Source organism: Carcharhinus amblyrhynchos, chromosome 20 (genome assembly GCF_965287045.1).
Source record: "Carcharhinus amblyrhynchos chromosome 20, sCarAmb.v2.hapA, whole genome shotgun sequence".
Classification (NCBI taxonomy): Eukaryota; Metazoa; Chordata; class Chondrichthyes; order Carcharhiniformes; family Carcharhinidae; genus Carcharhinus; species Carcharhinus amblyrhynchos.
In genome coordinates, this window is record NC_137343.1 from 43600009 (window position 1) to 43627534 (window position 27526).

The following is a 27526-nucleotide window of genomic DNA, read 5'->3' on the forward strand; positions in this document are numbered from 1 at the left end:
GCCTCACATCGCCAGGGTCCCAGGTTCAATTCCAGGCTCAAGTCACTGTCTGTGTGGAGTTTGGACATTCTCCCTGTGTTTGCGAGGGTTTCCTCTGGGTGCACCAGTTTCCTTCCACGGTCCAAAGATGTGTAGGTTAGGTTCATTGGACATGCTAACTTCACCCTTAGTGTCAGGGGATTAGCAGGTTAAATACATGGGGTTATAGGGATAGGGTCTGGGTGGGATTATGGTCAGTACATACTCAATGGGCCAAATGGCCTCCTTTTGTACTGTAGGGATTCTATGAAATATCTGTGAAATCTGAGGTTGGTAGATTTCTGTTCACCAAAGCTGTTGAAGAACAAGTGGTTAGGTAGTGAGTTCGGCCACAGATCAGCCATGACTAGTTCAGTGAGCTGGATGACTTATTCCTGTAGCTGTACTGTTCACAACCATAGACATCCTAAAGCATTGTTACAGCTAACTAGGTACTTAGGAGTTCATTGTAGCGTAAGAAATGATAGTCATTTGTTCACTTGGTTATTTAGTCAATTTGCACACATAAAGTACCCACAAATAACAATGTGATAAAGCCGCACAGTCTCTTTTTCTTGAATTAATTGGGAGACATTGAGGGTAACACCCGTGCAACTCTTTAAAATAATGCAGTGGGATCTCTTAGGCTTTCTGCAGAGAACAGTCAGAGGGAATTTTGGTTTATCTCCTCCTCTGAAAGGAGGCACCTCCGACTGTGCAGTACTCCCTCATTACGGCACAGGAGATTTAGCTTTGACTTTTGTGCTAAAGTCCTGGAGTGAACCCATAACCTTGGACTCAGGCGAGAATGCTACAAACTGAACCATAACTGACACACAAAGCAATTAAGAAAGGAAATGATGTTATTCTCCACGGCAAAAACTTTGAAGCATAGGAGTAAATAAGTTCTTGCAATTGTTTAGGACCTAGGTGAGATCACATCTGGAGTATCATGTACGGTTTTGGCCTGCTTAACCTAAGAAAGTGTATGCTTGTTTCAGAGAGAGTAAAATGAAGATTCACCAGACTGATTCCTGAAGTGAGGGGATTGTCTTATAGGGAGACGGAGTAGACTAGGCCTTTACTTACAAGAGTTTAGAAAAATTCCTGATTGAAAAATATAATATTCTTAAAGGGTTTAACAGGTTAGATGGTGGGAGAATGTTTACCTGGCTGGGAGTCACAAACTCTGGGTCATGTAGGAACATATGACTTGGGAGTGGGCTATTCGGCCCTTTGAGCCTGCCTTGCCATTCGATAAGATGACAGCTGATCCGGTTGTGGCCTCCACTTTCCTGTCTGGCCCCTATAAACCCTGACTCCCTTCTCTTTTAAAATGTATCTGACTCAGCCTTGAAAAAATGCAATGACTTAACCTCCACTGCTTTCCGGGAAGAAAAATCCATGGACTAATAACCCTCCGAGAAAAAAAGTTCTCATCTCCTTCTTAATAGGTAGATCTATTTTTCTTAAACAGTTTTCCTCATTCTGGTCTCCCCCTGAGGAGGAAATTATCCTCCTGGTATTCACCCTATCAAGTCCCGTCAGAATGTTGTATGTTTCAGTAATATCACTTCTCGATTATCTAAATTCCAATGAGTACAGGGCTAACCTATTCCAGCCTTTCTTCATAAGGTAAGCCCTTCATCCCAGGAATGAGTCAAATAAACCTTCAATGATCTATTTCCAAAAATATTTCTCAAATAAGGTGACCGAAATTCAATACTGTACTCTAGATGTGGTCTCACCAAAGAGGAGGTAATGCAGCTATTTCCTCTTCATGCAATAAACTGCAACATTTCATTTGCCTTCCTAATCACTTGCTGTACCTGCAAACTAACTTTTTGTGATTGGTGTACCAGGCCACACAAATCCTTGTGTATCACTGAGTTCTGCAATCTCTTTTTATTTAAATTCTTTCTACCAACATGGATAAGTTCACATTTTCCCACATTATACTTCATTTACTCTTCTTTTGCCCACTCACCTAGCCTATTTATATCCGTTTATAGAATCTTTACCTCCTGTTGGCAACTTACCTTGTTATCTTTCTTGGTATCATCGGCAAATTTAGCCAGAATACACGTGCCCCTTCTTCCAAATCGTTGATGTAGATAGGGTCACAGGCTCAGAATGAAGGGTCAACTCTTAAAGCCTGAAATGAGGAAACATTTCTTCAATCAGATGGTTCTGAATTCTTTGAAATTTTCTAACCCTAGAGGTTGAAAATACCCATTAGCTGGAACTTGCTACTAGGGAGAAAAAAGTTGAGATGGGTTACTGGAATTTCTGTTTAGACGTTCTCCTTATCTCACCACCTTTGTACCCCTGCCCTGCTTCTCACTGTTCAATCTGCATTGGGAGCAAACAGCAAAGGCATTTTGCTGTGGAAATAATGATGAGATGAAGGGAGAGAGGAAAATGTTTAATTTTGTCTTCATTACAATTATGGGGGAAAATTAAACATTACACTCATGCAGAAAAGATTGGAGTTGACGCACACTTGTGGAGTAGAACAGGGATTTTTAAATACATTCAATTTGAGCTATATCCTCCTAATTTGGGACTGTTTGACGAAACTGTATTGACTTGACAGCACTGCTTATTGACAATGGATGCATTAAATTAAAGTTCTTCCAATTTCATTTGCAGCGATGACATCCATCTCTTTTCATTTCAATATTCTTGGTACCCCACCCCATGCAAAAAAAATTTGTGAAGAGTATATTAGTGATTGTCAATACTTCAGTCCTGAAATGCTTTCATCCTTTCAATTTGCAGATGCCTAGTGGAAGACTTTTTCATGCTGCAGCAGTTATTTCTGATGCCATGTATATATTTGGAGGGACTGTGGACAACAACGTCAGAAGTGGAGAGATGTATCGGTTTCAAGTAAGCAATGCGCCAGACACTTACATGCACACGCGCTTATGTTCATTAGCCGCTATTTTATATAACTCGTGATGCCTGGTGCCAATGATAGGCAGTAAATCTTGAAGAATGGATTGTTAGGATTGCGTGTTCATTCACTTCATTCATTCTTCAGGGCAGTGCCTTGACCAATCAGAGTCAAACTGCCTGATTTAAATTTCAAACAACGATTGGCAGTTAACTGTCAGTTGCCACTGTCAACTGGTGCATTCTCCATGCATTGCCTCTACTAGTTAAAGCCCAATTGCCAATAAATCACTGTCCTTTCATTCAGCGTAAATGTGTTGTTTTTCCCTTACAGTACTGTTCTTGTGATTATCCTGATGAGTGCAAGATGAAAAATTTCAACAAACTGACTTTTTTTCAGCAATACACTTCAAGTAATCAATCCTTATAATACTAAAATTGTGAAGATATTCAGAGGCCCTGGGCATTCACAAGGCTCGCTGTAGTTGTACTATACTGTGATTTTTGGCAATATTACCATGCAGTTTGATTTACATGACCAGTACTGTATTTTTTTTAGTTTTAACAGATTATTCCCAACAGCATTAAAGAACTAAAAAAAGGTAGAATGTGAGTGACGTTCTTAAAAGTTATGGATTGGGTGGGGCAGGGTAGCTATGAGGATTATGATTATGATTATAGGATTATGAAACTCATAAATGCAAGGTTGTTAAAGTTGGGATATCAGGAGAATTATTTTGTTCAGAGAATCATTAGAAAATGGAACCTGCTTCCATAGAAAGTGGTTCAAACAAATGGTTATGATGCTTTCAACAGCCAGGTGAATACAGAGAAGAAAAGAGAATGAAAAGTGTGCTAAAAGGTTTAGTGTGGTAGATGAAATGGGTAGAAACTTATGTAACAGAAGCAGAGTGGTTTGTATTTGTGTGATATATTTTATGTAATTCTTTGTGTTGTAAGCATGTAGCACCTAGACATCTTGTATAGTTCAAATCTCTGTCTTTCAATTACAGTTTTCTTGTTATCCGAAATGCACTTTGCACGAAGATTATGGGAGGCTGTGGGAGAACAGGCAGTTCTGTGATGTGGAATTCATCCTTGGAGAGGTAACAGCTACTAGTCCTGATTAACATCAGCACCTTGAGCCATGTTGAGATTTGGTTAATAAGAGCAAAACTGCCTTTGAAGAAAAGTTTGAAGTGTGAACTTTGTCATTTCAGTACTAGACCTTGCTGTGATCAGGTGCATCAGGTGATCCTTCAATGACTTTTATCATCACTTAAGCCCCCATCTACCCTACTTCATAATGTTTCCTGACGGTGAAGTATTAATCATCATTTTGTCTAACCTGATACCAGAAAGAAGAACGAGTTAAAGGGCACATAGCAATGGTTACAGCTCGAAGCAAATGGTTAAGAAAGAAGATTACTCAGGCCAGAGATCGGCTAAAGCAGGTAAGCAATTGATATCTGGCATAAGGACTTTGCTGTGCTTTGCGGAGCTTGTTTTCTGAATGTTGCTGAAGACTGCATCATTTTAAACTGAGGAATCCAGATGTCTGGATCATGTGTTAAACCCTGATTAACACTGAAGTTGATGGAAGGGGATTGCAAGGGGATTTGTGCGCAAGAATAAAGAAGTGTTGCTGCATATCCTAACTTCTTAAATTGCTTTTCCACATTAATTAGATATTGCAGGAGTTAACACCATTGTTAATGTCAATGGTGACACTAACCATTGTCTTTGATGAGTTTACCATGTAGTTACTCCACAACATGAATATAGATATGAATGGAACATGTTATTTTAACCTCTTGTCAATGGGGAAAATAATGGGGCGTTTGTGAACATTTTCTTAGTGTCCATTATCATGTAACCAATTTCTTCAGTACAAGGAGTGTGACAATGATTTTAATATTTTACCCCAATGTATGTACTTCCTGACCAGCAGAAAGCCAAGCAGGAGACTGCAGTTGGACAAGAAATAGCAGGCACTAACCCGAAACCAACAAGTTCCCCACTTCAGCTGGAGGTGGTGATCCGTGAGGCTGAGGCACAACCATTTGAGATCCTGATGCAGTTTCTCTACACAGACAAAATCAAGTACCCACGGAAGGGTAATGTTCAATTTTTTTTGCTGCTATCCCCCTATTTTGAATTTTAAAAATTAATTAAGCCCTTTCTGCCTGCTGAATTTCAAATGATTTTTGAGGAATTGAAGGGACTCTGCTTACTCCTTCCGATATTCTGGACTTGACCCTTTATCCACAGAATTTCTCAAACTTTTCTCTTCCATTTTTACATATAAGTTGTATATTAAATATGCAGTAGGCAAGTGCCATTATAATGCTGCCTGTTCTGCTGAGTATTTCCACTGTTTTTCTGCTTATGTTAATCCTTCGATGGTCTCTTATAAATGTGGAAAAGTTGTCAATTTGACTTGCTGAAATCTTCCACCATGTTTCAGTATCTGCAAAATAAATCTGACCCTGTATTCCAGGAAAAGCTCAGAGACTACATTTTTGTGGTTTTCCCTAACATCTGGACATAACTAAAACTTTGCCTCTGATGGTGTACAGTGATTGACATTTGTCCCGCTGTTGCCCATTCCATGTTTTGAAGTTTTAACTGATGCTGGATACTGTCCGATAATCTTACAGTTTTTGAGCTGAGCTTCGAGCACAAATAATAAAACAAGTTATATTTACAGCCAATGTTCAGGACTCCCTTATTACTATCCCTAGGCATGTCCTGTTGCATCACAGGACAGACCCAACAGGTGACAGCACAGTGGTATACGTTTTGGAGTCCTCAACGTTGATTCCTGATACTTTGAAGTCTCAAGTCAAACAGAAGCAAGTAAACCTCCTGCTGATTGCCATCTACAATCTGTCCTCAGCTGATGAATCAGCACTTCTCCATTTTGGATGCCAATTAGAGCCATAGAATGGTTACAGCACAGGAGGAGGCCATTTGGTCCATAGTATCCATGTTGGCTCTCTAAGGACAACTCAGTTGTCTGCCTCGCCTTTTCCTCGTAACCATTCAAATTTCTTTGATTGCGATAATTATCCAGTTTCCTTTGAAAGCATTGACTGAATCTGCCCCACCGCAGATGGTGTCTTCAAGGTCCTAACCACTCACTCACTATGTAATAAGTTTTTCCTCATTCCCCTTAAATCGGTATCCTCTGGCTCCCAACCCTTCTGTCAATGGGAAGTGTTTCTCTGTTTTCAAATTAGGCGAAACCTTATGGACAGAGAGAGAAGAAATTGTTTCCCTGAAGGTTGTGTGACTTTGGAACTGTCTGCCTGTAAAGGCACTGGAAGCACAGTTATTGAATATTTTTAAGACGGAGGTAGGTAGATTCTTTGACAAAGGGTCATCTGGACTTCAAACGTCAGCCCTTTTCTCTCCTTACAGATGCGGCCAGACCTGCTGAGATTTTCCAGCATTTCCTCTTTTGCTAGGTAGATTCTTGCTGGGCAAGGGTATCAAAGGTTGTCGGTGATAGATAGCAATATGGAACTCAGAATATGAGCATTAGCCATTGTCCTATTGAATGATAGAGCAGGCTTGAGGGACCAAATGGCCTCCTTCTGCTCCTGTTTTGTATGTTTTATGTTATTCTGTCCAGAACCCTCATGATCTTGAACATCTCTGTCAAATTTCCTCTTATATTTTACGTCTCTATGGAGAACAGTTCCAGCTATGCACGTCACTGAAATCTTTCATCCCTGAAGCCATTGTAAGCCTTTACTGCTTCCACATTCCACTACGCATACTCCCCATGCCCCCCACTCCAGAATCACCATCACACCTCGATATAGTGCCCGGCATTGGATGCACCGCTCCAGCTGAGTCTGGATGTGTTATTAAGATTCACCATAACATTCTTTTCATTCAGTGCCTCTATTTATAAAGCTGATTGGTCTTATTGACTCCTTCCTCCCCTTGCTGTGCCATCTTCAGCGATTTGTAAACATTAGCCCCCAGGGCTGTCTGTTCTTGCACATCCTTTCGAATTATATCCTTTACTTTATATTGCCACTCAGCATTCTTCTAACCAAAATCCAAATCTTGATATTTCTCTGCAGTAAATTTCATTTGCCTCACGTTGGCCCATTCCATTATGTCCTGTTCAAATTATGATGTGATTTATTCTTGTCACATGTATTGGCATACAGTGAAAAGTATCATTTCTTGCATGTTGTACAGACAAAATGTGCCATTCGTTGAATACATCGGGAGAAAGAAAGGAGGGGGTACAGAATATCATGTTGCAGTTACAGATAGGGTGAAGAGAAAGATCGCTTAATATATCATAGATCCATTCAAAAGCCTGATGGCAGCAGGGAAGAAGTTGTTCTTGAGTCGATTGGTCCGTGTTCTCAGACTTTTGTACCTTTTTCCCAATAGAAGAAAGTGGAAGAGAGTATGTCAGGTTGCTTGGGGTCCTTAATTATGTTGGCTGCTTTTCCAAGGCAGTGGGAAGTGTAGACAGAGTCAATGGATGGGAGGCTGGACTGGGCTACATTCACAAGACTTTGTAGTTTCTTGCGGCCTTGGTCAGAGCAGGAGCCAAAGTGAGCTTGATAAATCTGGAAAGGAAGCTTCTTATGGTGCATCTGTAAAAATTAGTGAGAGTCGTAGTGGACATGCCAAAGTTCCTTAGCCTCCTAAGAAAGTAGGGGTGTTGGTGGGCTTTCTTAACTATATCACTATCCTTCTCATAGTTCACGAAACTTCCAAGTTTTATATGATCTACAGATTTTGAGATTATGCTGTGCGATCCAAATTAAGGACTTTACTATAGATCAAGAAAAACTGCGGTCCTAACATTGACTCCTGGGGAACCTGACTGTGCGCCTTTCTCCAGTCCAAAATCTTCCTCTTCTCCTGCTGTCCCTCAGCCAACTTCATAACAATGTTGCCACTTTCTCTTTTTTTTCTATGCCTTTAACTTTGCTGATTAGCCTGTATGTGTACTTAAGCAAACGTCTTTAGGAAATCCAATGTGCACCACATCGGCTGCATTACTCTTACCAAACCTGTGTTTTTTTAAAAAAACTCCATTATGTTGGTTAAACGTGATTCGCCTTTAATAAATCCACATTGGCTTTCCTTAATTAACTCACATTTGGCCAATGTGTTTATCTTGTCCCAGAAAACTGTTTCTAAAAGGCTTCCCACCATTTCCTGAGATGATCAAGCGTCTACCTGATAATTACCCAAACATCTCCATCCCATCAAAAAACAGGACAAATCCACCCCGGCCAGTTACTTCTCCAGTCAACAGCAGAGCGATGCAAGCCATCATTGACAGTGCTATCAAGCAGAGGAAAGTGAGGTAGAATGGCGGAGGGCTGCAGAGATGGAATTCAGAGTTTGAGAGAACATCATTTTAAAATTATGGATCTCCTGTGGCATTGTACACTGTGTGCAAGTTGAAATGAGAAGACTCACAAGAGCAATTTTCCCAATGTTCTTCGATCTGTTTTTTGCTTGAACTCATGGTTTCTATTGGCAAGCGTGGTGTTGTTTCTGTCACTACTAATAATCAAGTATTGCTGAAAAGGCTAATGTCGAAGCTTCAACATGTTTGTTTTTTCAACAATACTCATGTTCTGTTCAAAAAAATGACTATTAACAATAAATTAATTGAGTTCAAATTCCACAACGGCAATTTGAAAATTTAAAACTGATTTGTGTGTGCGCATTATATATATTAGATGTATTATATCTAATATATAATATTTTTATATCTGCATACAAGTTTGGCCTACATGTAATGCCAGTTACACACACAGGTGATCTGTTCTTAACTGCCCTCTGAAGAGATGAGTAAGCTTCTCAGTTGCATTAAAGTTAAGGAAGGCTAAGCACCTCGTTTTCAGGGCAACTGGAAGGGGCAATAAATTGGTGGCAAAGCCCACATTCACAGAATGAGGAGTGAGATTGAATCCTGTTTCAAGTAAGACTCTGTTTTAAACATTCACGTTTCTGTGAGACTTTCCCTGTGTGCATAGTGGGTTTTCTAACTTAGTCTTGCTATGAAATTCTTATTTTAATAATTTTGAAAAGTTCTGCTTATCAATAAGAGCAATGGTGACAGAAAATGAAAATTTTTCTGCTTTTGTTTTCCTTTCCTGTCAACACAAAGCACTCCCAGATTGGATACTGCATGGATTAAGCATCATGTCTAGTTGCTGAATGCAGGAAAATCTCTGTTATCCAGCATCCTCTGAGAATGGGGGATGCTGGTTAATAAATATGTCGGTTAACTGAGATGTGAAGTGCCTTCCTCGTTTTCGTTGAATGAGAAAGCTCCAGGATTATCACGCGGGTGTTGAGTGAGTAGCACAGAGGAGAGAGCGTGCTGCAGAGCAGTGCGAGGCTGAGACAGGTGCAAGGACTGGCTGCCAATAACTATTATCAGTGAGTTTGACATCTCCAGCCAAGCGCACAACTCCAGTTAGTAGAGTGCCGGAAAACTGAAATTTTACTGTATTATTTTCAAAGCTGAAATAAATAGGCTGTGTTTTCTTTATGTCATGTAGGTCATGTGCAGGATGTTTTGCTGATAATGGATGTTTACAAGCTTGCCCTGAGCTTTCATCTGGCTCGACTAGAACAGCTGTGCTTACAGTATATTGAGGCCTCAGTTGACCTTCAGAATGTACTCACTGTGTGTGAGAATGCCAACAAATTACAGCTGGACCAACTAAAGGTACGTACGCCATGTGGTGAGGACAAAGTGACCAAACAGCTTTGTATAAAAGTGTCATTTACAGTCTCACTGTTCCTATCGCAGGGAGTTAACCTCTTCACCCACCATATTGCATATTCTTCTGAGCTACTTAAATCCAACAGAGAGATTAACACCATCATTGTTTAATTAATTAGCATCTGAGTTTCCAGCATAGTGATTATTTTACAACTGAATTGGAGACTGCTTGATGTTAGCACTTGGCACCAAAAATAGAAAAGTGTCCCATTCCCTAGCATAGACTTAACTTCCCTGGGATGAATAGCATGCCTCTTCTCAAGCAGTTCTATTCTTGCGATGGGTAGTGATGGGCAGCCGTTGAAGTGATGATAAGTGGTGCACGTTAATTTCTTTCAAGAACTGTTCCATTTTGGACAAACTGGAGTGATTTTAACATCTTCTTTGTTTCAGGAATACTGTCTAAATTTTGTGGTGAAAGAATCGCACTTTAACCAAGTGATAATGACCAAAGAGTTTGAGTATCTCTCCCCCTGCTTAATTGTGGAGATTGTAAGAAGGAAGCATCAGCCCCCGATACGAGTACATTCCGATCAGCCCGTTGACATAGGTATTTTGTGTCAAATGAACATTTCATGTGTGCAGTATTCTCAAAGTTCTATTAGTTCAAAGAACTATATAAAGAACTATTTTATTAGTTCAAAGCAAGTATACTTTTAATTTATTTATTTGTTCCCACTTTCTCTTTGTATAGATCTGTAATAGGTATTTATATAGATCTATAATAACCTTGATTATTGTCTATTATGACCGGCATCACTCCAATTGTTTTTCTCACTGTGATGAGGTACTTCTCAATATTTCTCCCTGAATTTCTCAACATCAGAAACTGTGTGTGGAAGAACTTGACCAAGGCACTAGTTTGGCTGCTCTTACTTGGGATACGAAAAGCAAAACTAGGATAAAATGGGCGATTTGTGTTTGGGGAAAACTGAGGCTTGGATTCACGAGCTGATGGGATGCGATGCAGTGATCCAAGATCCATGAAGCTTGAATCTGGCACCATTGGTCCAGAAAATGTTTTAACCAGTTGCACTGATTACAGCGAGTAGAAACAGAAAGAAAATGCTTGAGCTCAATAGTAATGTTCCCCAATAGAAAAGGCAACTACTCCTTTACCATATTTACCCATTATTCATAGAATCCCTACTGAAGAGGCCATTCAGCCCATCGAATTTGCACCGACAACAATCGCACCCAGGCCCTATTCCCACAACCTGGTATTTACCCTGCTAATTCTCTCTCTCTCTCTCTCTCTCTCTTCCTCCTCCTCCTCCTCCTCCTTTCTCTCTCTCTCTCTCTCTTCTCCTCCTCTCCCCCCCGCCCCCCATCCCCCAACATCAAGGGATAATTTAACATGGCCAGTCTACCTAACCTGTTCATGTTTGGTATGTGGAAGGAAACTGGAGTACTTGGAGGAAACCCACACAGACATGGGGAGAATGTGCATATTCCACACAGAGAGTGACCCAAGCGGGAAATCAAACCCAGGCCTCTGAAGCTGTGAGACAGCGGTGCTAACCACTGTGCCACCATGCTGCCCCTTATTGATGATCTTGTACTGACATCTGAGCGGTGCAGTGGAATACTCTTAATAATTGAAAACAATAAAACTCTTGATCAGAGTTGATTGCATCCACCTTAAAATGTAGGGGTGAGTTGACAGGTGCACTCTACCTCCTTCATAAGATACCATGCCTTAAGAAGGCATTGAAATCATGAACTTGTAATGGATTGGTCCATGATTACGCTTGGCAAGAACTGCAGTACTTTTCCATTGCAGTCTGCAGTGTGACTGATCAGGAAACTCTCCCACTCTTACTGCCTGCCATCAAGCCTAATAGAAGGACTTAGAGAATGATAATCAACCGGCCTGGCCATGTTATGGGTCTGCGTTCCATGGCTATAAAGTCCTGAAATGCATCTCAAACTTGGAGCTTCTGTTGCAGATTTACAGGCGCCACAAGACCCCCCGATGCATTATTATGTATATTTAAAAATTCATTGCAAAAGCAAATTGTACCAGAGGACCGGGAGACAGCTAATGTGATTCCTATATTTAAAAATGGAGACAACAAATCCAGGGAACTATAGATCAGTTAGTTTTATGTCAGTGGTAGAAGAAAGACACGTCTTTACTCTTGAGAAATCTAGAAATTAAGATATTACAGAGTTCTCAGCTCACATTTCAGGGTCATGATTGACTTCTTTGAAGAAATAACGATGTGGGTGAACACTTGTACTGCAGTCGACTTAAAAAGGTCTTTGATGAGGTACTGCATAATACTTACATGATTGAGTTGATGTTTCGGGGGGGATTTTTCCATCCTGCCAGCCACTGGAATTGTGGCAGCCAGAGGGAGAACCATGCAAAGGCCTGTTAACATCAGGCAGGGATTTTCCAGATCTGGGGCGAGCACCACTGGAAAATCCCACCCGTAGAGTCTGAACTAGTAGCAGAATGGATAAAATGTTGACTACATAACAACACAGAGTAGGATTTAAAGGAATTAATCATATTGGCAAAAGGTAAGAAGTGGTTAGCCATAGGCATTGTTTACCATCTACGTAAATTATTCATACTCTGAAATCAGAATTACAATTTAAAAATTTGTAGACAACGCCACGTTGAAGGGGTAGTTGATACCGAGGAGGACTGAGATAAAATCCAGGATGACGTTAGTAAACTTGTAGATTGGCTGCATAGTTGGAAAATAAACTTCAATAAAATAAATTGAGATATGGTGCATTTTGATCAGGAGGAAAAGAAGGTGCCAAATTCCTTCGAAAATAAGGGGATGAATGGGTTAAAAGAGGAGAAGAATCAAAGGCTACAGAAAGACAAATCATTTAAAGTCACGATGCAGGTTAATAAGGCCATTTAATAAGGAAAAAGTGAACAAAGCAGTACGGTTAACTTCTAGTTAAAATTGAAAAGCAGAGAAGTTGTGTGAAAGATCCTTAGTTCGACCACACATGTAGTATTGTGAACAGTTCTGGTCTCCACATTATAAAACAGATATAGAGGCATTGGAGAAGCTGCAAAAAATATTCACTAGGAAGACACCAAAACTAAAATAATTCCTAACAGAAAAGATTGAATAGGCTGAAGCTCTTTTTTTTCTGGAAAAGAGTGAGGAGTGAGCTGATGATATTTGATAGGGTTGGCAAAGAGTAGATGGGAGGAATTCTTCAGCTGTGCTGGTCTAAAAGTCAGAAATTCCTACAAGACTGTCAGTGGAGTTCACATTGTCCACAACCCGCCTGCTAAAATTCCAATGGCGGGTGTAATGGGAGATTTGTGGTTGATGTCTCTACTTGCAGATGGGGGAGCCCAGAAGCTGGGCCCATAAATGTAAAATATACACTAACAATCCCAATGGGAAATTCAGGAATATGTTTTTTTACCGAAAGAGTGATTAAAATCGAATCAAGGGGTAGCTGAGGTGAATAACAGAAGATGCTTTTAAGGGAAAGCCAGATGCACATGAGGGAGAATAGAAGAATATATTGATGAAGTAGGGTGGGAGGGTGCTTGTGCAGAGCATAAACACTGGCAAGGACCCATTGGGCCAAATAAGCCTGCTCCTGTGCTGTAAATACGACCATCGATTTGATTAATTTTTTGAGGTGGTGACCAAGTGTGTAGACAAGGGTAGTGTAGTTGATGTAGTGTATATGGATTTCAGCAAAGCCTTTGACAAGGTCCCATGTGGGAGACTTGTAAAGAAGATAAATTCAGATGGGTTACAGGATAATTTGATAAAGTGGATTCAAAATTGGTTTGGTTGTAGGAGACAGAGGGTGATGACAGAAAGTTGCTTTAGTGACTGGAGACCACTGTCCAGTGGCCTACCACAGGGATCTGTGTTGGGCCCCCTATTATTCATCATTTATATAAATGACATTGATGACTATGAGAGGGGTAGGATTTGTACGATTGGATGGGTGGTTAACAGAGGGGCTGAGTGTCTTGGGCTACGAGAAGATATAAATGGAATGGTCAAATGGGCAGCGAAGAGGCAGATAGAATTTAACGCTGAAAAGTGAGAGGTGATACACTTTGGAAAGAGTAATTTGACAAGAAAGTACGCAATGAATGGTGGGACACTAGGAAGTTCTGTGGAACAAAGGGACCTTGGCATGTTTGTCCCCCGATCACTGGAAATGGAAGAGTCTGTTGTAGGGTGGGGCACGTGCCTTTATCAATCGAGGCCTAGATTACAAAAGCAGGGAAGTCATGTTGGAGTTGTATACAACAGTGAGCCCACAGCTAGAGTACTGTGTGCAATTCTGTTAGCCACATTGTCGGAACAATGTGATTGTACTGGAGGGGGTGCAGAGGAGATTCACCTGGATGCTGCCTGGGATAGAAAATTTAAGTTATGAAGAGAGGTTGCGTAAGTTTGGGTGTTTTCATCGAAGCAAAGAGGAGCGACCTGATCGAGGTGTACAAGATTGAGGGCAGAGTGGATAGGGAGCAGCTGTTTCTTTAGTTAAAAGGTCAGTCACAAAGGGTCATAAGTTCAAGGTGAGGGGCAGGAGCTTTAGGGAGATGTGAAGAGAAACTGTTTTACCCAGAGGATGGTGACAGTGTGGAATGCGCTGCCTGGGAAGGTGGTAGAGGCGGGTTCCCTCACATCCTGTAAAAAGTCCCTGGATGAGCATTTGGTACGTCGTAACATTCAGGGCCATGGGCCAAGTGCTGGTAGATAGGATTAGGGTGGGAATTAAGGTGTTTCTAATGTAACAGCGTGGACTCGATGGACTGATGGGCCTCTTTTGCGCCGCATGGTTCTATGATTCTAGATCCCAACATTTAATATTCATGTTTAGACCTTTACTCAGCAAATAAATTAATCCCCCTTTTCTCCAAAGAATTGCTATACTCTGGAAGATGGCCTCGATTTTTCACTTCAGAAATACGTGTTCAAAAAATGTAGAATATCAACTCCAGTGGATGGAGATGAAAATGTCAGTTCTGATCTAAAATGGGATCCTTATGATGTTGCCATAGCCATAGTGAGTCAGAATGAATTTGATGAATTCTTTTCATTCAATGCTGAAGGAAATGAATTTGACATTTTTATAAAAATTTTGATTATGGTTAGGTATCCTTGTCCAATTAATTCATTCAATAGAAAGTGTCACAATAATTTAATTTGAATTACTGGTGTAATGTTTTATTTTCACTTTTTGAGGTAGCAACCATCTACACCAAGACATTTTATACTTGGCATATAAGTCAACCTCTGTTTTCTGAAGAATTTTTTGAGGATTCAAAAATTGACTATGAGCTTCATTACTCTCCAATGCATGTTATAAACTTCAGTGCTTGTGATTTATAAATCCAGTGTCAGTGGAAGGGAAGTATTTTTTTATTTGTGTTATAGTTCACCAGTAGGGCAAATGTTACTTTTGACCTACGGATGTTTATTTTTAATTTCACTGTCAGGCACATCTCTGGTCCAGGATATGAAGAGCTATCTGGAAGGAGCCGGCATGGAATTCTGTGATATAACTCTATTGTTGGATGGCCATCCCAGGCCAGCACACAAAGCAATCCTAGCCGCCCGCTCCAGGTCAGTAACAAATGAAACATTAATTCTTTCACCTTTTGCTTTGCCGATGACTACTGGACTTCCTCTTAGTAACAGTTGAATGATGGTCAGAGCTGAGGATGTTGGATCTCAGTCAATCTCTGTTATTTTTCAGACATCCTTTTTGGATATTTTGAATTTATTCAAAGTTACCACTAAAGTATAATCTTAGAATCCCTACAGTGCAGAAAAGGCCATTGAGACCATCAAATCTGCACCGACTCATTTACCTAGGACTTCTCCTCCATTCTATCCCTGTAACCCCACATATTTCCTATGGCTAATCCATCTAACCTACACATCTTGGGGCACTAAGAGGCAATTTAGCATGGCCAGTTCACCCAACCTGCACATCTTTGGAACATGGGAGGAAACCAGAGCCCCTGGAGGAAACCCATGCAGACATGGGGAGAATGTGCAGACTCCATATAGTCACCCAAGGCCGGAACTGAACCCGGGTCCCTGGACCTGTGAGGTATGGTGCTGCCTCACCATGTCTAGAGAAAATGAGGATGTGAAAAATTGAAGCACTTAATTAAAGGTGCCAGTGATGCCTGTTTTATTTTTAGAATTGCTTGCTTCATTTTGCAGCAGCTTTTCATTGTAATCTGCGCACAACTGCATGTGTGACATGAGCAGCATAATGTTTTAAGTAGTATGTGTCTCCAGAAGAAATACATAACTTAAAATGGATTGAGTGTCTATCTCTCTCCTTTTTAGAAGTGTGTTGTGGACATACATACCATAGAAACCCTACAGTGCAGAAAGAGGCCATCTGGTCCACCAAGTCTGCACCAACCCTCCAAAAGAGCATCCCACCTAGATGCTGCCCCACCCACCCATCCCTGCAACTCTATGCATCTGCCACATCAATACATAAATTTAATCCATCCAACCTACATCATTTGGCATTTTTAACATGTATCTGTACAACTCGAGATTAAATATAACTGTAAAATTTTACTATTCTCCTATAATTTCTATTTACCACAATTTTTCAAAATGTAAGTTGCAGAAAATTAAGTGAAAACTCCAGCTCTCTTTGGCCTTATTTTTAAAGATTTATAAATGTGACTTGAAATAGACCAAGCAAAGCATGAATAATATATTTTTATTTGACATTATCTCAAAGTGAAATGTTACCAAGGAGTATTCCTAACTTTTTAAAGCTGAGTGCCTCATAGCTGCTGTTGCTAATGTGAACATGGGAATTCAGCCAGGAAATGAAAATTTAATTGCACTAGTTCCCATTAAATATATGTTCATGTTATGCACAGACTTAATAAAACACTAAATTAAACATACTAAATTTTCATTACTCTTACTATCTATAGCAAAGGTCTGGCACAGATACAAAAGACCACATGGTCTTTGACTGCATTGTAAACTCTTATGGTTAAGCAGTAACCTTGTTCCCTCTGGCAAAGCTATCTCTTTTAATAAAACCTTAGTCTTAAGTACTGTGGACTTAATCACTTAGTGTTACAGTGAGGTTTCAAAACCACAGTTTAAATTTCTATTATATCTACATGTACTTTAGAAGATGGAGGGGAAAAAAAAATGGACATTAGCTAGGGGGAATAGTTATGATGGGCTGGCAGTGGAGATTTGAGTGTTTGATTGCATGGCTTTTGTAATCAGGGAAGGAAATGACAAGGTGGAGGAGCGATCAAGGGAAGCAGTTCCACAGGGCAGGGGCCTAGTGGCTGGAGGAATGACCACTGGCAGTGGAGCGCACAGAGTGACAATGACATGTGATCTGATCTGTGGAATAGCAGTGGGATGTGGACAAGTATAGCTGCTGAGGTCAGGGTGAGTGATGCTTTGGATAGATAAGGAAATGGGAGTAAGGGATTTAACCTTAGCTTGGAGGGCCATGAAAATTGACAACCAAAACGGCAACAGCAAAAGAGCAAGATGAGACAAGTAGCTAGATATCAAGTTGAGACTACGATGTTGTCTAGTAAAGGATCAAGGTTTGTCTGGATAATCCATCTTGGGTGGTAGTCATGCCAAGCAGCAATTGGCGAAATATGTTAAAGGATGACGGAGTGCAGGAAGAGACCATTTGGCCCATTCTGTTTGTGTTGAGTCTTTGATAGACAGTTAATTCCACTCACTTGCTCTTTCCTGTATGTTTTTCCTTCAAATATTTATCCAACTCTCTTTTTTGAGAGTTATGATTTGATTTTGCTTCTATCCCACTTTCAGGCAGTGCATTCCAAGTTAAAATTTGCTGCATTTATTAGAAAAGAATGGTTCCTCATATTGCCTCTGGTTCTTTGCCAATCATCTTAAATCAATGTCCACTGGTTATTCGCCCTTCTGACACTGGAAACATATTCACTCTCATCAAAACTGATCGTGACTTTGAATGCATCTATCAACCTTCCTCTTACCCTGCTCTGCTCTGTGTAGAGTTCTAGCTTCTTCACATAACTGAAGATCCTCATTCTAGGCACATTTCTAGAAAAGTTCTCCTGCATGTGCTTCAAGACAGTGTTATCCTTCCTTAACTGTGGTGCTAGAATTTAACACAGTAATCCAGCTAAACCCTAAGCTCCCAGATCTCTATGTCCCTGAACCCTCTTTGACATTATACTCTTTAATTCATGTTGTCTGTCCACATTCTTCATACCAAGGTGTATCACTTTGCACTTGTCCACATTAAATTTTACCTGCCGTGTGTCTGGTCCTTTCATGAATCTGACCTATCCTTGATGGAAGCCTGGGGGGTACATTTCCAAGTTTTGTAGCATCTGTAAACTTTGTAATAAGATTATGTCTACCTGAGTTGGGATCATTAAAATGCTTCAAAAAGAGCAATAATACACCCCATAGTCACAAACGAGACAAACTCTTAAGAATCAAATTAGTTGGTAGAAACATCATGAGCTTCAAATTTTCTAAACATAAACCAGTGGATTTGATTTATTAACTCGGTGGTTTATTTGCTAACAGGTCAGAGCTGTGCACAAAAAATACACTGCTGCATCTAATGCTTGACAAAAAAATGTTCACTGACTCCCTTACATGGAGCAGGAGAATCCAAGGCTCCATCCCTGACTCGTCCTCCCCCAGCATCCACATAGCAGCACATCCTGTGGGAGCACAGACTTGGTAATCGGGACCAGGGACCAAGACAATCTTTAATCTCCCAAACCTAAGGATTCCGATATTGATTTTTGCAACCCTGCCTTCAACCTGACCCAAATCTGAAACACAGCGCAAACAATTCTAATTTATGTACAGCCTTTCATATATTAAAATGTCTGGAGGAGCTTTATACCTGTATTATCAGACAAAATTTGACACCGGGCCACATAACCGGATATGAGAACAAAGATCAAAGAAAGGTACAGCAAAGGAACAGGCCCATCAGCCCTGCAAGCCTGTGCTGATTGTGACGCCCTAACTAAACTAAAAATAAAACCTTCTGACCTTACTCTGTCCGTATCCTTCTATCCCCTCCATATTCATGTACCCATCAAAATGCCTCTTAAATGTTGCTGATGTGCCTGCTTCCACTGGCGGCGCATTTCAGCATGCACACTCTATGAAAAGTTCACCCCTCAGCTTGATGCCCTAACTAAACTTCAAAAAAACCTTCTAACCTTACTCAGTCCCTATCCGTCTATCCCCTTCCTATCCATGTACCTATCGTCATGCCTCTTAAATGTTTCTAATGTGCCTGCTTCCTTTGGCAGTGCATTCCAGGCACCCACCACTTCCCCCACACATCTCTCTTAAATTTTCCCCCTCTTACCTTGAACTTGTGTCCTCTTGTAATTGACATTTCCACCTAGGAAAAAGCTTCTGACTATGCACCCTGTCTATGCCTTTCATAATTTTGTAGACCTCTATCAGGTCTCCTCTCAGCCTCCATCTTTCCAGTGAAAACAATCTTAGCTTATTCAACCTGTCCTCGTAGCCAACACCCTCGGGACCAGACATCATCCTGGTGAACCTTTTTTGCACTCTCTAAGGACTGGTGACCAATAGTATAGCCAAAGTGGTAGGTTTTCCAGAGCCTCTTGAAGAGGAAAGAAATGATAGAGAGGCAAAGAGGCTTAGGGAGAGAATTCAAGAGATTTGGGACCTAACCAGTTGCCAGTAGTGAAGTGATTAAAATCGGGGATGTAAAAAATACCAGATGCGGATTACCTTCAACTAAATTTTAAAATGTGGTTGGTATGCTTCCTTGAACACAACTGATATGGTCACCTCTCCGACCGTCGAGAGGTTAGTGATAATGGCAGCCATGATAGCGTTGTTTCTCTTGTTTACCATGTATCCCTGAGGAAAACTGGGCTGGAGGCTGCAAGTATCAAGAAATGCACTGTTAAAGTCCACTAACTAAAGCAGTTCAGGATTGATAAAGTTGTACAATAGAGCCATTTTAATTCTCATCCCCGATTTGCAGATTCAGTGACAGATTTACAATGTTTGGGTCTCTTTCACAGATGGTCCTAAGTTAAAACATAATATCCAACAGATTGGTTTTGATTAAATTTATTATATCATGTTAGAAACTTTTAACCTGACAGTAGGTGTACAGAAATGTGACCTTGTTTTAATTATTGATTTCTTTGATGTTTCATAGTTATTTTGAAGCTATGTTCCGATCTTTCATGCCTGAGGATGGGCAGGTAAATATCTCCATTGGTGAAATGGTGCCAAGTCGACAAGCTTTCGAGTCACTCCTTCGCTATGTGTACTATGGTGAAGTCAACATGCCTCCAGAGGATTCACTGTATCCTTCCTTAGAGCATTACTTATTTAGACAACAGTATTGCCATCCTTTCCATACCACGCTGGCACTACTGAACAGAATGATGTCATTATGAATTAATGCTCCAACTTGCTGTACAGTGAGTAATGAAGTAAAGATCCATACCTGTGGTTCATCACACAAGTTCACAGTTCTAGTCCTGTTCTCAGTGGATGGAACTAATGATGGAATCCCTACAGTGCAGAAGGAGGCCGTTTGGCCCATCGAGCCTGCACCGACTACAATCCTATCTGGTCCCCATTCCCCTAACCCTGCTAAACCCCATGATACTAGGGTCAATTTAGCATGGCCAGTCAACTTAACCCGCACATCTTTGGACTGTGGGAGGAGACCAGAGCACCTGGAGGAAACCCAGGCAGACATGAGGAGAATGTGCAAACTCTAACAGTGACTCGAAGCCAGAATTGAACCCAGGCCCCTGGTGCTGTGAAGCAGTAGTGCCACTGTGCCACCGTGCTGCCCATAATGGAAGTTAGTTGTTTTCTAGAGGAACAAGGGGAGGAAAACTAGGATGTGAATCGTCTTGACCAGGTCTTGAGAGTGGTGCTCTTCTTCTTTGATTGGGAAACGATTGCAGGGAGATAAGAATATGTGGAAAGTAAGAATTAAAGGGGGAGGAATTGAAAATGCGTTATAGATGTGTGAATTTTACTCTCTGGTGCAGGTTCATTTTCAACAAGTGAAGAGGGCATGTAGTAGGGTGTCCATCTCATTGAGGAGACTTCAGGTCAATCCTCATCAAACAACCTGCCCTGAAAATTCTGCTCATGTATTGACAGCTGTGACAAATTGCCCCACAGCAATGGAGACAATCCATAATATTCAAAAGCAGCCCGCTTGAGTGGCACCCATTCCAGAACAGCTGACAACCATCAGTGAGGAATAGAGTCATGGGTCATTAAAAGTGCGAAGTATTCATCCAGGTATTTTTTAAAGGATGTGAGGCATCCCACCTCCACCACCTTCCCAGGCAGTGCATTCCAGACTGTCACCACCCTCTGAGTGAATCCCCCCAAGCCTCCCACTCCTCACTTTTAACTTGTGTCCCCTCATAACTGACCTTTCAACTAAGGGGAACCTTGAAGACCTCAACAGGTCGCCCCTCAGTTTTCTCTGCTTCAACAAAAAAACAACCCAAGCCTATCCAACCTTTCTTTATAACTTAAATGTTCGATCCGAGGCAGCATCCTAGTAAATCTCCTCTGCACCCCCTCCAGTGCATTCACGTTCTTCCTATAATGTGGCAATCAGAACTGCACATAGTACTCCAGCTGTGGCCTCAACAAAGTTCTGTACAACTCCATCATGACTTCTCTGCTTTTGTAATCTACACCCCGGTTGATAAAGGCGAGTGTGTCATAAGCCTTTCTCACCACCCTATTATCCTGCCTTTCTGCCTTCAGCGATCCATGGACAAACACACCAAGGTCCCTTTGTTCTTTAGAACTTCCCAGTGTCAGACTTTTCATAGTATGTCCATGTCAAATTACTTTTAGAACCACCTTAAAACATTCACTCCCTGTGCCACCAGTACAGCGGTGTGTACCAGATACAAGATGCAGTGCAGTAATTTACTAAGGCCCTTCAAAGGCATCTCCCAAATCTGCAGCCTCTACCAGTAAGAAGGATAAGGGCCACAATGAATGGGAACACTATCACCTGCAAGTTTCTCTCCAAACGACACACTGTCCTCACTTGGAACTACATCACTGACCCTTCACTGTCAATGGGTCAAAATCCTGCAACTCCCTAAAAGCACTCTGAGTGCACCTACACTACGACAACAATTGTTGGCCTCGCCAGTGACATTGTGTAAAGTATTTTTTTAAAATATCCTAAATGAAACAATCTACAACAATTTTTTTAAAAGTCAGTTTGCCCTATCTCACAATGTTAATGAGCCCTTTAAAAAAATTCTGGATCTGGTTCCTTATCTTTGCCAAAAATGAATCTGTTCTTTTTTGGGTCACACGCTATCTGTGGATCACAATTCATTGAAATCTATCCATTAGTTTTTGAGATGTATTGTTTAAGGTTAACGGCCAAAAATATTACATCCATCCATCTTCAGTGGTGGAGGTAATTCTTATTTGTCATTCTAGGCAAAGGTGACCATTTTCATCAACTGGATTGTTTGGAGGGTTACACTGGGTACGGTGTTGACTGCTGGAGCCCATCTGCAACCAGAAGGTTTTGCTACAAATAGGGCTGGGATACCATAGGCTCCATGTTTTAGACATGTTGATGGCTCGGGATTTCCTCTTCTTGAATTTTCTATCTGCCCTGATAAATAAAACAAAATAAATTAAAGATAGTATTAGATCCAAAAAGGAATCATGTAAAATTGCTAAAAAAACAATGACAAGCTTGAGCATTAGGAGCAGTTTAGAATTCAGTAAAGTGATTGATAAAGAGGGTTTGCAGAATCCTGGCCTTCTCCCAGTACTTGAAATTGATATTTAAATTCCTAAGTGAAGCCTTCAGGGTGTCCTTATTGACCACTGTGTGAATGCACCTCAGTTAGAATTTTTCCATAGAAGATTTGTCTTGGTAAGCAAGTGTCAGCATTCTGGCTCCATGAACAGCCCAACTCAGCCATGACTGTCTCAATATTGTGACGGTGCTCAGCATGCCAGCTTGAGTAAGCACCTCAGTGTCTGGCATTTTGTTCTACAACTGATTTTCAGAAGCTTACGAAGACAGCTCGAGTGAAAGTGGCTGAGCTTCTTGGCATGAGACTGGTACACAGTTCAGGTCTCTCATGTGAAAAGCAGAGTGGGCAGGACTATTGCTGTATAGACTTTCAGTTTCAGACTTACTCCCCTTCGTCCTGAGACTAATGTTTGAAGTCTGCCAAAAGCTACAGTTGCTTCAGTAGTTCTTGCCTGTGTCTCATCAGTGTAGATGGTTTGAAAGATTGTGCTGCCAGGATAAGTGAACTTATCCATTGCTGACAGTTTCTTGCCATAGACTGAAACCGTGTATTCAATTTAGGGCTTTCCTGGACCAAGCTGATATATTTTCTGTTTTCTTCTTGGCGACTGTAAGGCCGGATGGTGACACAGTTCAACATTGGAGTATGGACCATGTACACCTCTGACATTTAGATACAGTGTCCAGATCACCATCCTGAGCGTTTTTTATCATGCTGAGAAAGGTCAATTCAGGGAAATCAGTGCAAGTTGCACATTCTTTTTGGAATAGCCGTAGAAAAGGAGAATGATGCATGAACCATCTTGTAAGTGAATTGACTTTCCTAATGATGTTAATGATCACATGATGGATTAAACACCCCTATATGGCAACACGCAATCAACTCTCAATAGTGTGTATGCCCCTACCATGACCAACCCTGATGAATCCAAGGAGAAATTCCATGATGACCTCCACTCCTTGATTGCTACTGTTCAAAGATAGAGTAACTCATCATTCTTGGTGACAGGAAGGAGTCATTGGAAAAAATGAGATTGGTAGTTGTAACATCAATGGTCTGTTGTTGAAGATGTGGGCTAAGCATAAGTTCTTAATCACCAACACTATTCTCTGTGTCTCTAATCACAACAAGACCTTTTGAATGCATCCCCATTCTATGCATTGGCATCAATCCAAGTCTCACCTCAAGGCAGAGAGACAGGCAGAATGTTATCTAGGGCATTGCTTCTGAAATAGTAGTTGTGGAATAGATGCTGAAAAGGAAAGAATGCTTTGAATTCCCTGTAGCGTGAAATCTCAATTTGAGCTATTCCATCTGAGAAAGGAGAGGCGGAATGCAGGTACCCTGCACAGAGGCAATGACGTGGGAGCGTGGATTATCCAGACCATTCTATTGTCTCTCCTAATGGCTCATAGATCATAGAATCCCTACAATGCAGAAGGAGGCCATTCAGGTCATCTGCACTGACCACAATCCCGCCCAGGCCCTATCCCCATGTATTTACCCTTCTAATCCCCTGACGTTAAGGGGCAATTTAGCATGGCCAATCCACCTAACCTGCACGTCTTTGGGGTGTGGGAGAAAACTGGAGCACCCGGAGGAAAGCCATGCTGACACATGGACAATGTGCAAACTCCACACAGTCACCAGAAGCCAGAATTGAACCCAGGTCCTTAGTGCTGAGAGGCAACAGTGCTAACCATTGAGCCACCTGATTACAGGTAAGTATTAGCGGAGGCCTCCTAGGGAGACTAGCCACTTGAGGTTGGAGGAAGGAGGGGAAATGGATACAAGTTAAAAACTATAATTGAGTGATCATTTTCACTATGCATTGCCGTGCGTGAGGAGAATAGTGATGAATGCCAATTGGCACCCTTTAACCTTCCAAGCTATTTTACTCTGTATGAATGAAAAGATGCACGCACAATGAAGTTTCATTGTGTATGCATCTTTCATAAAATCTGTACAGCCATTAATCCCATATCCACTGCAAGACAGATTTCTTTGACTCCTCTCTGACAGATATTTGTTTTCGGCACCTTATTATTACGGCTTCACCAACAATAGACTGCAAGCATATTGTAAGCAGAACCTGGAGATGAATGTGACAGTGGAGAATGTTCTTCAGGTGACTTGTCTTTTCTGCTTTTACTGCAAATATTCTATCACACAGATTATATTTCAGGTGATATTTTCACTGGATATTCCTGTTGTGAGAATATTGTACATTAACCTAGCTGACAAATTATCTGTATTCAATTTGGAACTTGTGTGCCTTTATTTAGGAAAAAAAAAACGGCCATTTTTGTCTCCAACTAACATTCCTCCCATCTATCCTGTCATTCTCAAGCTCATCATGTCTATGAAACGCCTGCTTTTGTGTTTCCACTCACGCTGAACTGACCATTTTGGTTTCCCTTCCTGACACCTATGTCAGCTGGTGTTGTGCATTGTTTTCTCTCCTAAGGTCTTGTTTCCATCACTTTCAAAATAGCTATCTCGTTTCTGTCCTCAAAACACTCACTCTCAAACTCTCAAAACATTCACCCTCAAGCTCTCAAAACACTCACCCTCAAGCTCTCAAAACACTCACCCTCAAGCTCTCAAAACACTCATCCTAAGCCCTCCATCCATTCTCCAATTTTCCTTTCCTCAGAAACCCTGGATCATGTTACCACATAAATCTTTGCCCATCCCTCCTGCAACTCCCTATTTGAACCTCTCCAATCGAGTTTCTACATTTACCACTGCACAAAAACGACCCTTATCAAGGCCATAAATAATATTTTCTATGAGTGACAATGGTATTTTTCCCATTTCTTTACCTTTCTGTTGTTTGACATAAGAGACCACATCATCTCATGTAAAGCCTCTCCTCCATTGCCCAACTCATTGTGACCGCTCTCACTTGACTCTCTTCAGCCAATTGTAACTAGGGCAATAACTTCCCTTCCTATCTCTCACAGAAGAGAAATCTGTGGGCAGACCTAAGCCATTATTTTCACCACCCACATACAGTCCCCAAAACTGTCCTTTCTTCTGTCTCTGGCCTCTTGGGCATGCCTTTATGCCACATTGGTGATGGCTTTCAGCTACCCAGGTCCACTACTTTGGAATTTCCTCTCTGCACTCATCCGCTCCTTCATCTCCTTTGAGAAATTCCTTAAAATCCACCCCTTCAAACAACCTCTTCGCCTTCCTGCTTTGACCATGTCCATGTTTTGATTATGCTGTGAAGTGCTATGGATGTTTCCTTACATTAAGGAGCTGTATAAAAATGAGTGGTTCAGTGAACAAAAAATAGGGACTAAAATAACTTAAATTATTTACCTGTCTCTTCAGATTCTGGAAGCAGCTGATAAGACTCAGGCTTTAGACATGAAGAAACATTGCCTGCACATTATTGTGCATCATTTCACCAAGGTAGGTAGGATCCTGTCTGGCCCTGTGAGAGTCTGTTGTCCTTTTATACCATCTTGGTTATAGCAGTAAAGATCCTGTCTTTTCATTTGTGGTCAGATTGAGATCTGCTTTCTTGGACAAATCTTGAATAGAAATATTGCAATGAGTTCAGAAAAATCTGACAAAAGTTGTCTTACTGTTATAGTGGTTGCAAACTTTATCTTGTGTTTGCAGTATGATGTTGGGTTTGTTTTCTTTTCTCTTCCTGCTGTGCTTGTTTGACTGCCTGCCCAACATTTATTGTTGAAACTTCCTACAGCTGAACATTGGCACCACTGAATCCTTCTCCTTTAGCTTTAGCAGCCCTAGAGTGCTTCTGGCACTCACTCCCCTAAATTTCTGCAGCTGTTTGTAAACCAATCTCAATGTTCTCCATATCTAATCCATCAACACTAGCATCTCCTGATGTTGCCTGCACATCTTCCCCCCCCTACCCTTTCTGCACTTTTCCCATTGCACTGTAAAATCCACACCTTCATTAGCACAAAGTTATTGCCATTCTCTTCATGTCTGCACTTTAATCGTAGACATCCCAGAGCCTCATGACCTGAGTTCCTTTTCAGACATCTGTAACCCTCAGCGACTTCAGTATCCCAACTAATTCAACTTTGAGATTCTTGCTTTCAAATCCCTCCTAACTCAGCTGTCCTTGTGTGCAGAAGAATTATCTTGGGAGAAAATTGTAATTGGGGCTGTTCAAATGCAACTACTTCAAAAAAGTGCTGGACAAAGGCAAGTTGCCTCCTTGCTTTTGTGTGCTGTTCGAGTGTGGCCCAGGGAGACAAAGTAAAGGCATTTAATATTAGCAAATATAATTGTATATTGGACCACAAGCATCTCTGTTAATCTACTGAGTAAGATAGCAAAGATGTTTGGCTGTGTTAATTAGATATCATTTGGGGCCTAGAATTAGTTGATAGTTTTGTTGGCAGCTTTCCTCAATCTCTTTGAAATCAACCAAAGACTATCAAGTTTGCCATAATTAATCATCTTGATTCTGATATCCTCTAATGATGTGCAATGAAGCAGTTCATACAGAATGCCCTATTTTTGGGAACATTTCTACCCCAGATCAGGTCCAGATGTTGCAGCAAACAACCAGTTTTTCCCCACCTTTTCCTTCCTATAGAAAAGTCTGTGATGTTTGGTACCCAGCTCAGATGTACCAGAGACCACATCTATTCCACCATTGTTGCTGTGTATTTCTGCAGTCATCAATATGAACGAAGCTTGTTGATTTTCCTCCTTTGCCTTTGATTTGTTTCCCAGTTGGGAGTTTGCAGGAGCTCAAATTCTATTGCACTGTCAGTACATTAAAGCCCAAGCCCACTTGAGTTTATTATTTGTAGTGGGAGGAAACAGCAAAGACCCTTATGCTATATTGCCAATACTGTTAAACATTAGAGATATCTGGTATGAACTATAACCTGATTTTGTTAATATTGTTGAATTTAAAAGTTTTATATAAATAGTCAAATGGACTTTCTGTTGGCACAATAGCATGGTGATGAAGTGACCAATTATGTCACTGTTTG

At 41.0% G+C, this 27526-nt stretch overlaps 1 protein-coding gene across 2 annotated transcripts in view; it reads left to right on the plus strand.

Annotated features, from left to right (window-relative positions):
- The window catches only part of lztr1 (leucine zipper like post translational regulator 1), a 75561-nt gene that overhangs the window by 39928 nt on the left and 8107 nt on the right, over nucleotides 1-27526 (plus strand). Inside the window, exons 11-20 of one of the 2 annotated variants that reach the window (XM_080208487.1) lie at nucleotides 2800-2910; nucleotides 3930-4022; nucleotides 4275-4370; nucleotides 4865-5033; nucleotides 9477-9646; nucleotides 10097-10253; nucleotides 15159-15285; nucleotides 19907-20056; nucleotides 24552-24657; nucleotides 25872-25952. In XM_080208487.1, the coding sequence (XP_080064613.1) occupies nucleotides 2800-2910; nucleotides 3930-4022; nucleotides 4275-4370; nucleotides 4865-5033; nucleotides 9477-9646; nucleotides 10097-10253; nucleotides 15159-15285; nucleotides 19907-20056; nucleotides 24552-24657; nucleotides 25872-25952 (1260 nt within the window). The remainder of the gene's footprint in view (nucleotides 1-2799; nucleotides 2911-3929; nucleotides 4023-4274; nucleotides 4371-4864; nucleotides 5034-9476; nucleotides 9647-10096; nucleotides 10254-15158; nucleotides 15286-19906; nucleotides 20057-24551; nucleotides 24658-25871; nucleotides 25953-27526) is intronic. The other variant, XM_080208488.1, reaches the window with a different exon arrangement.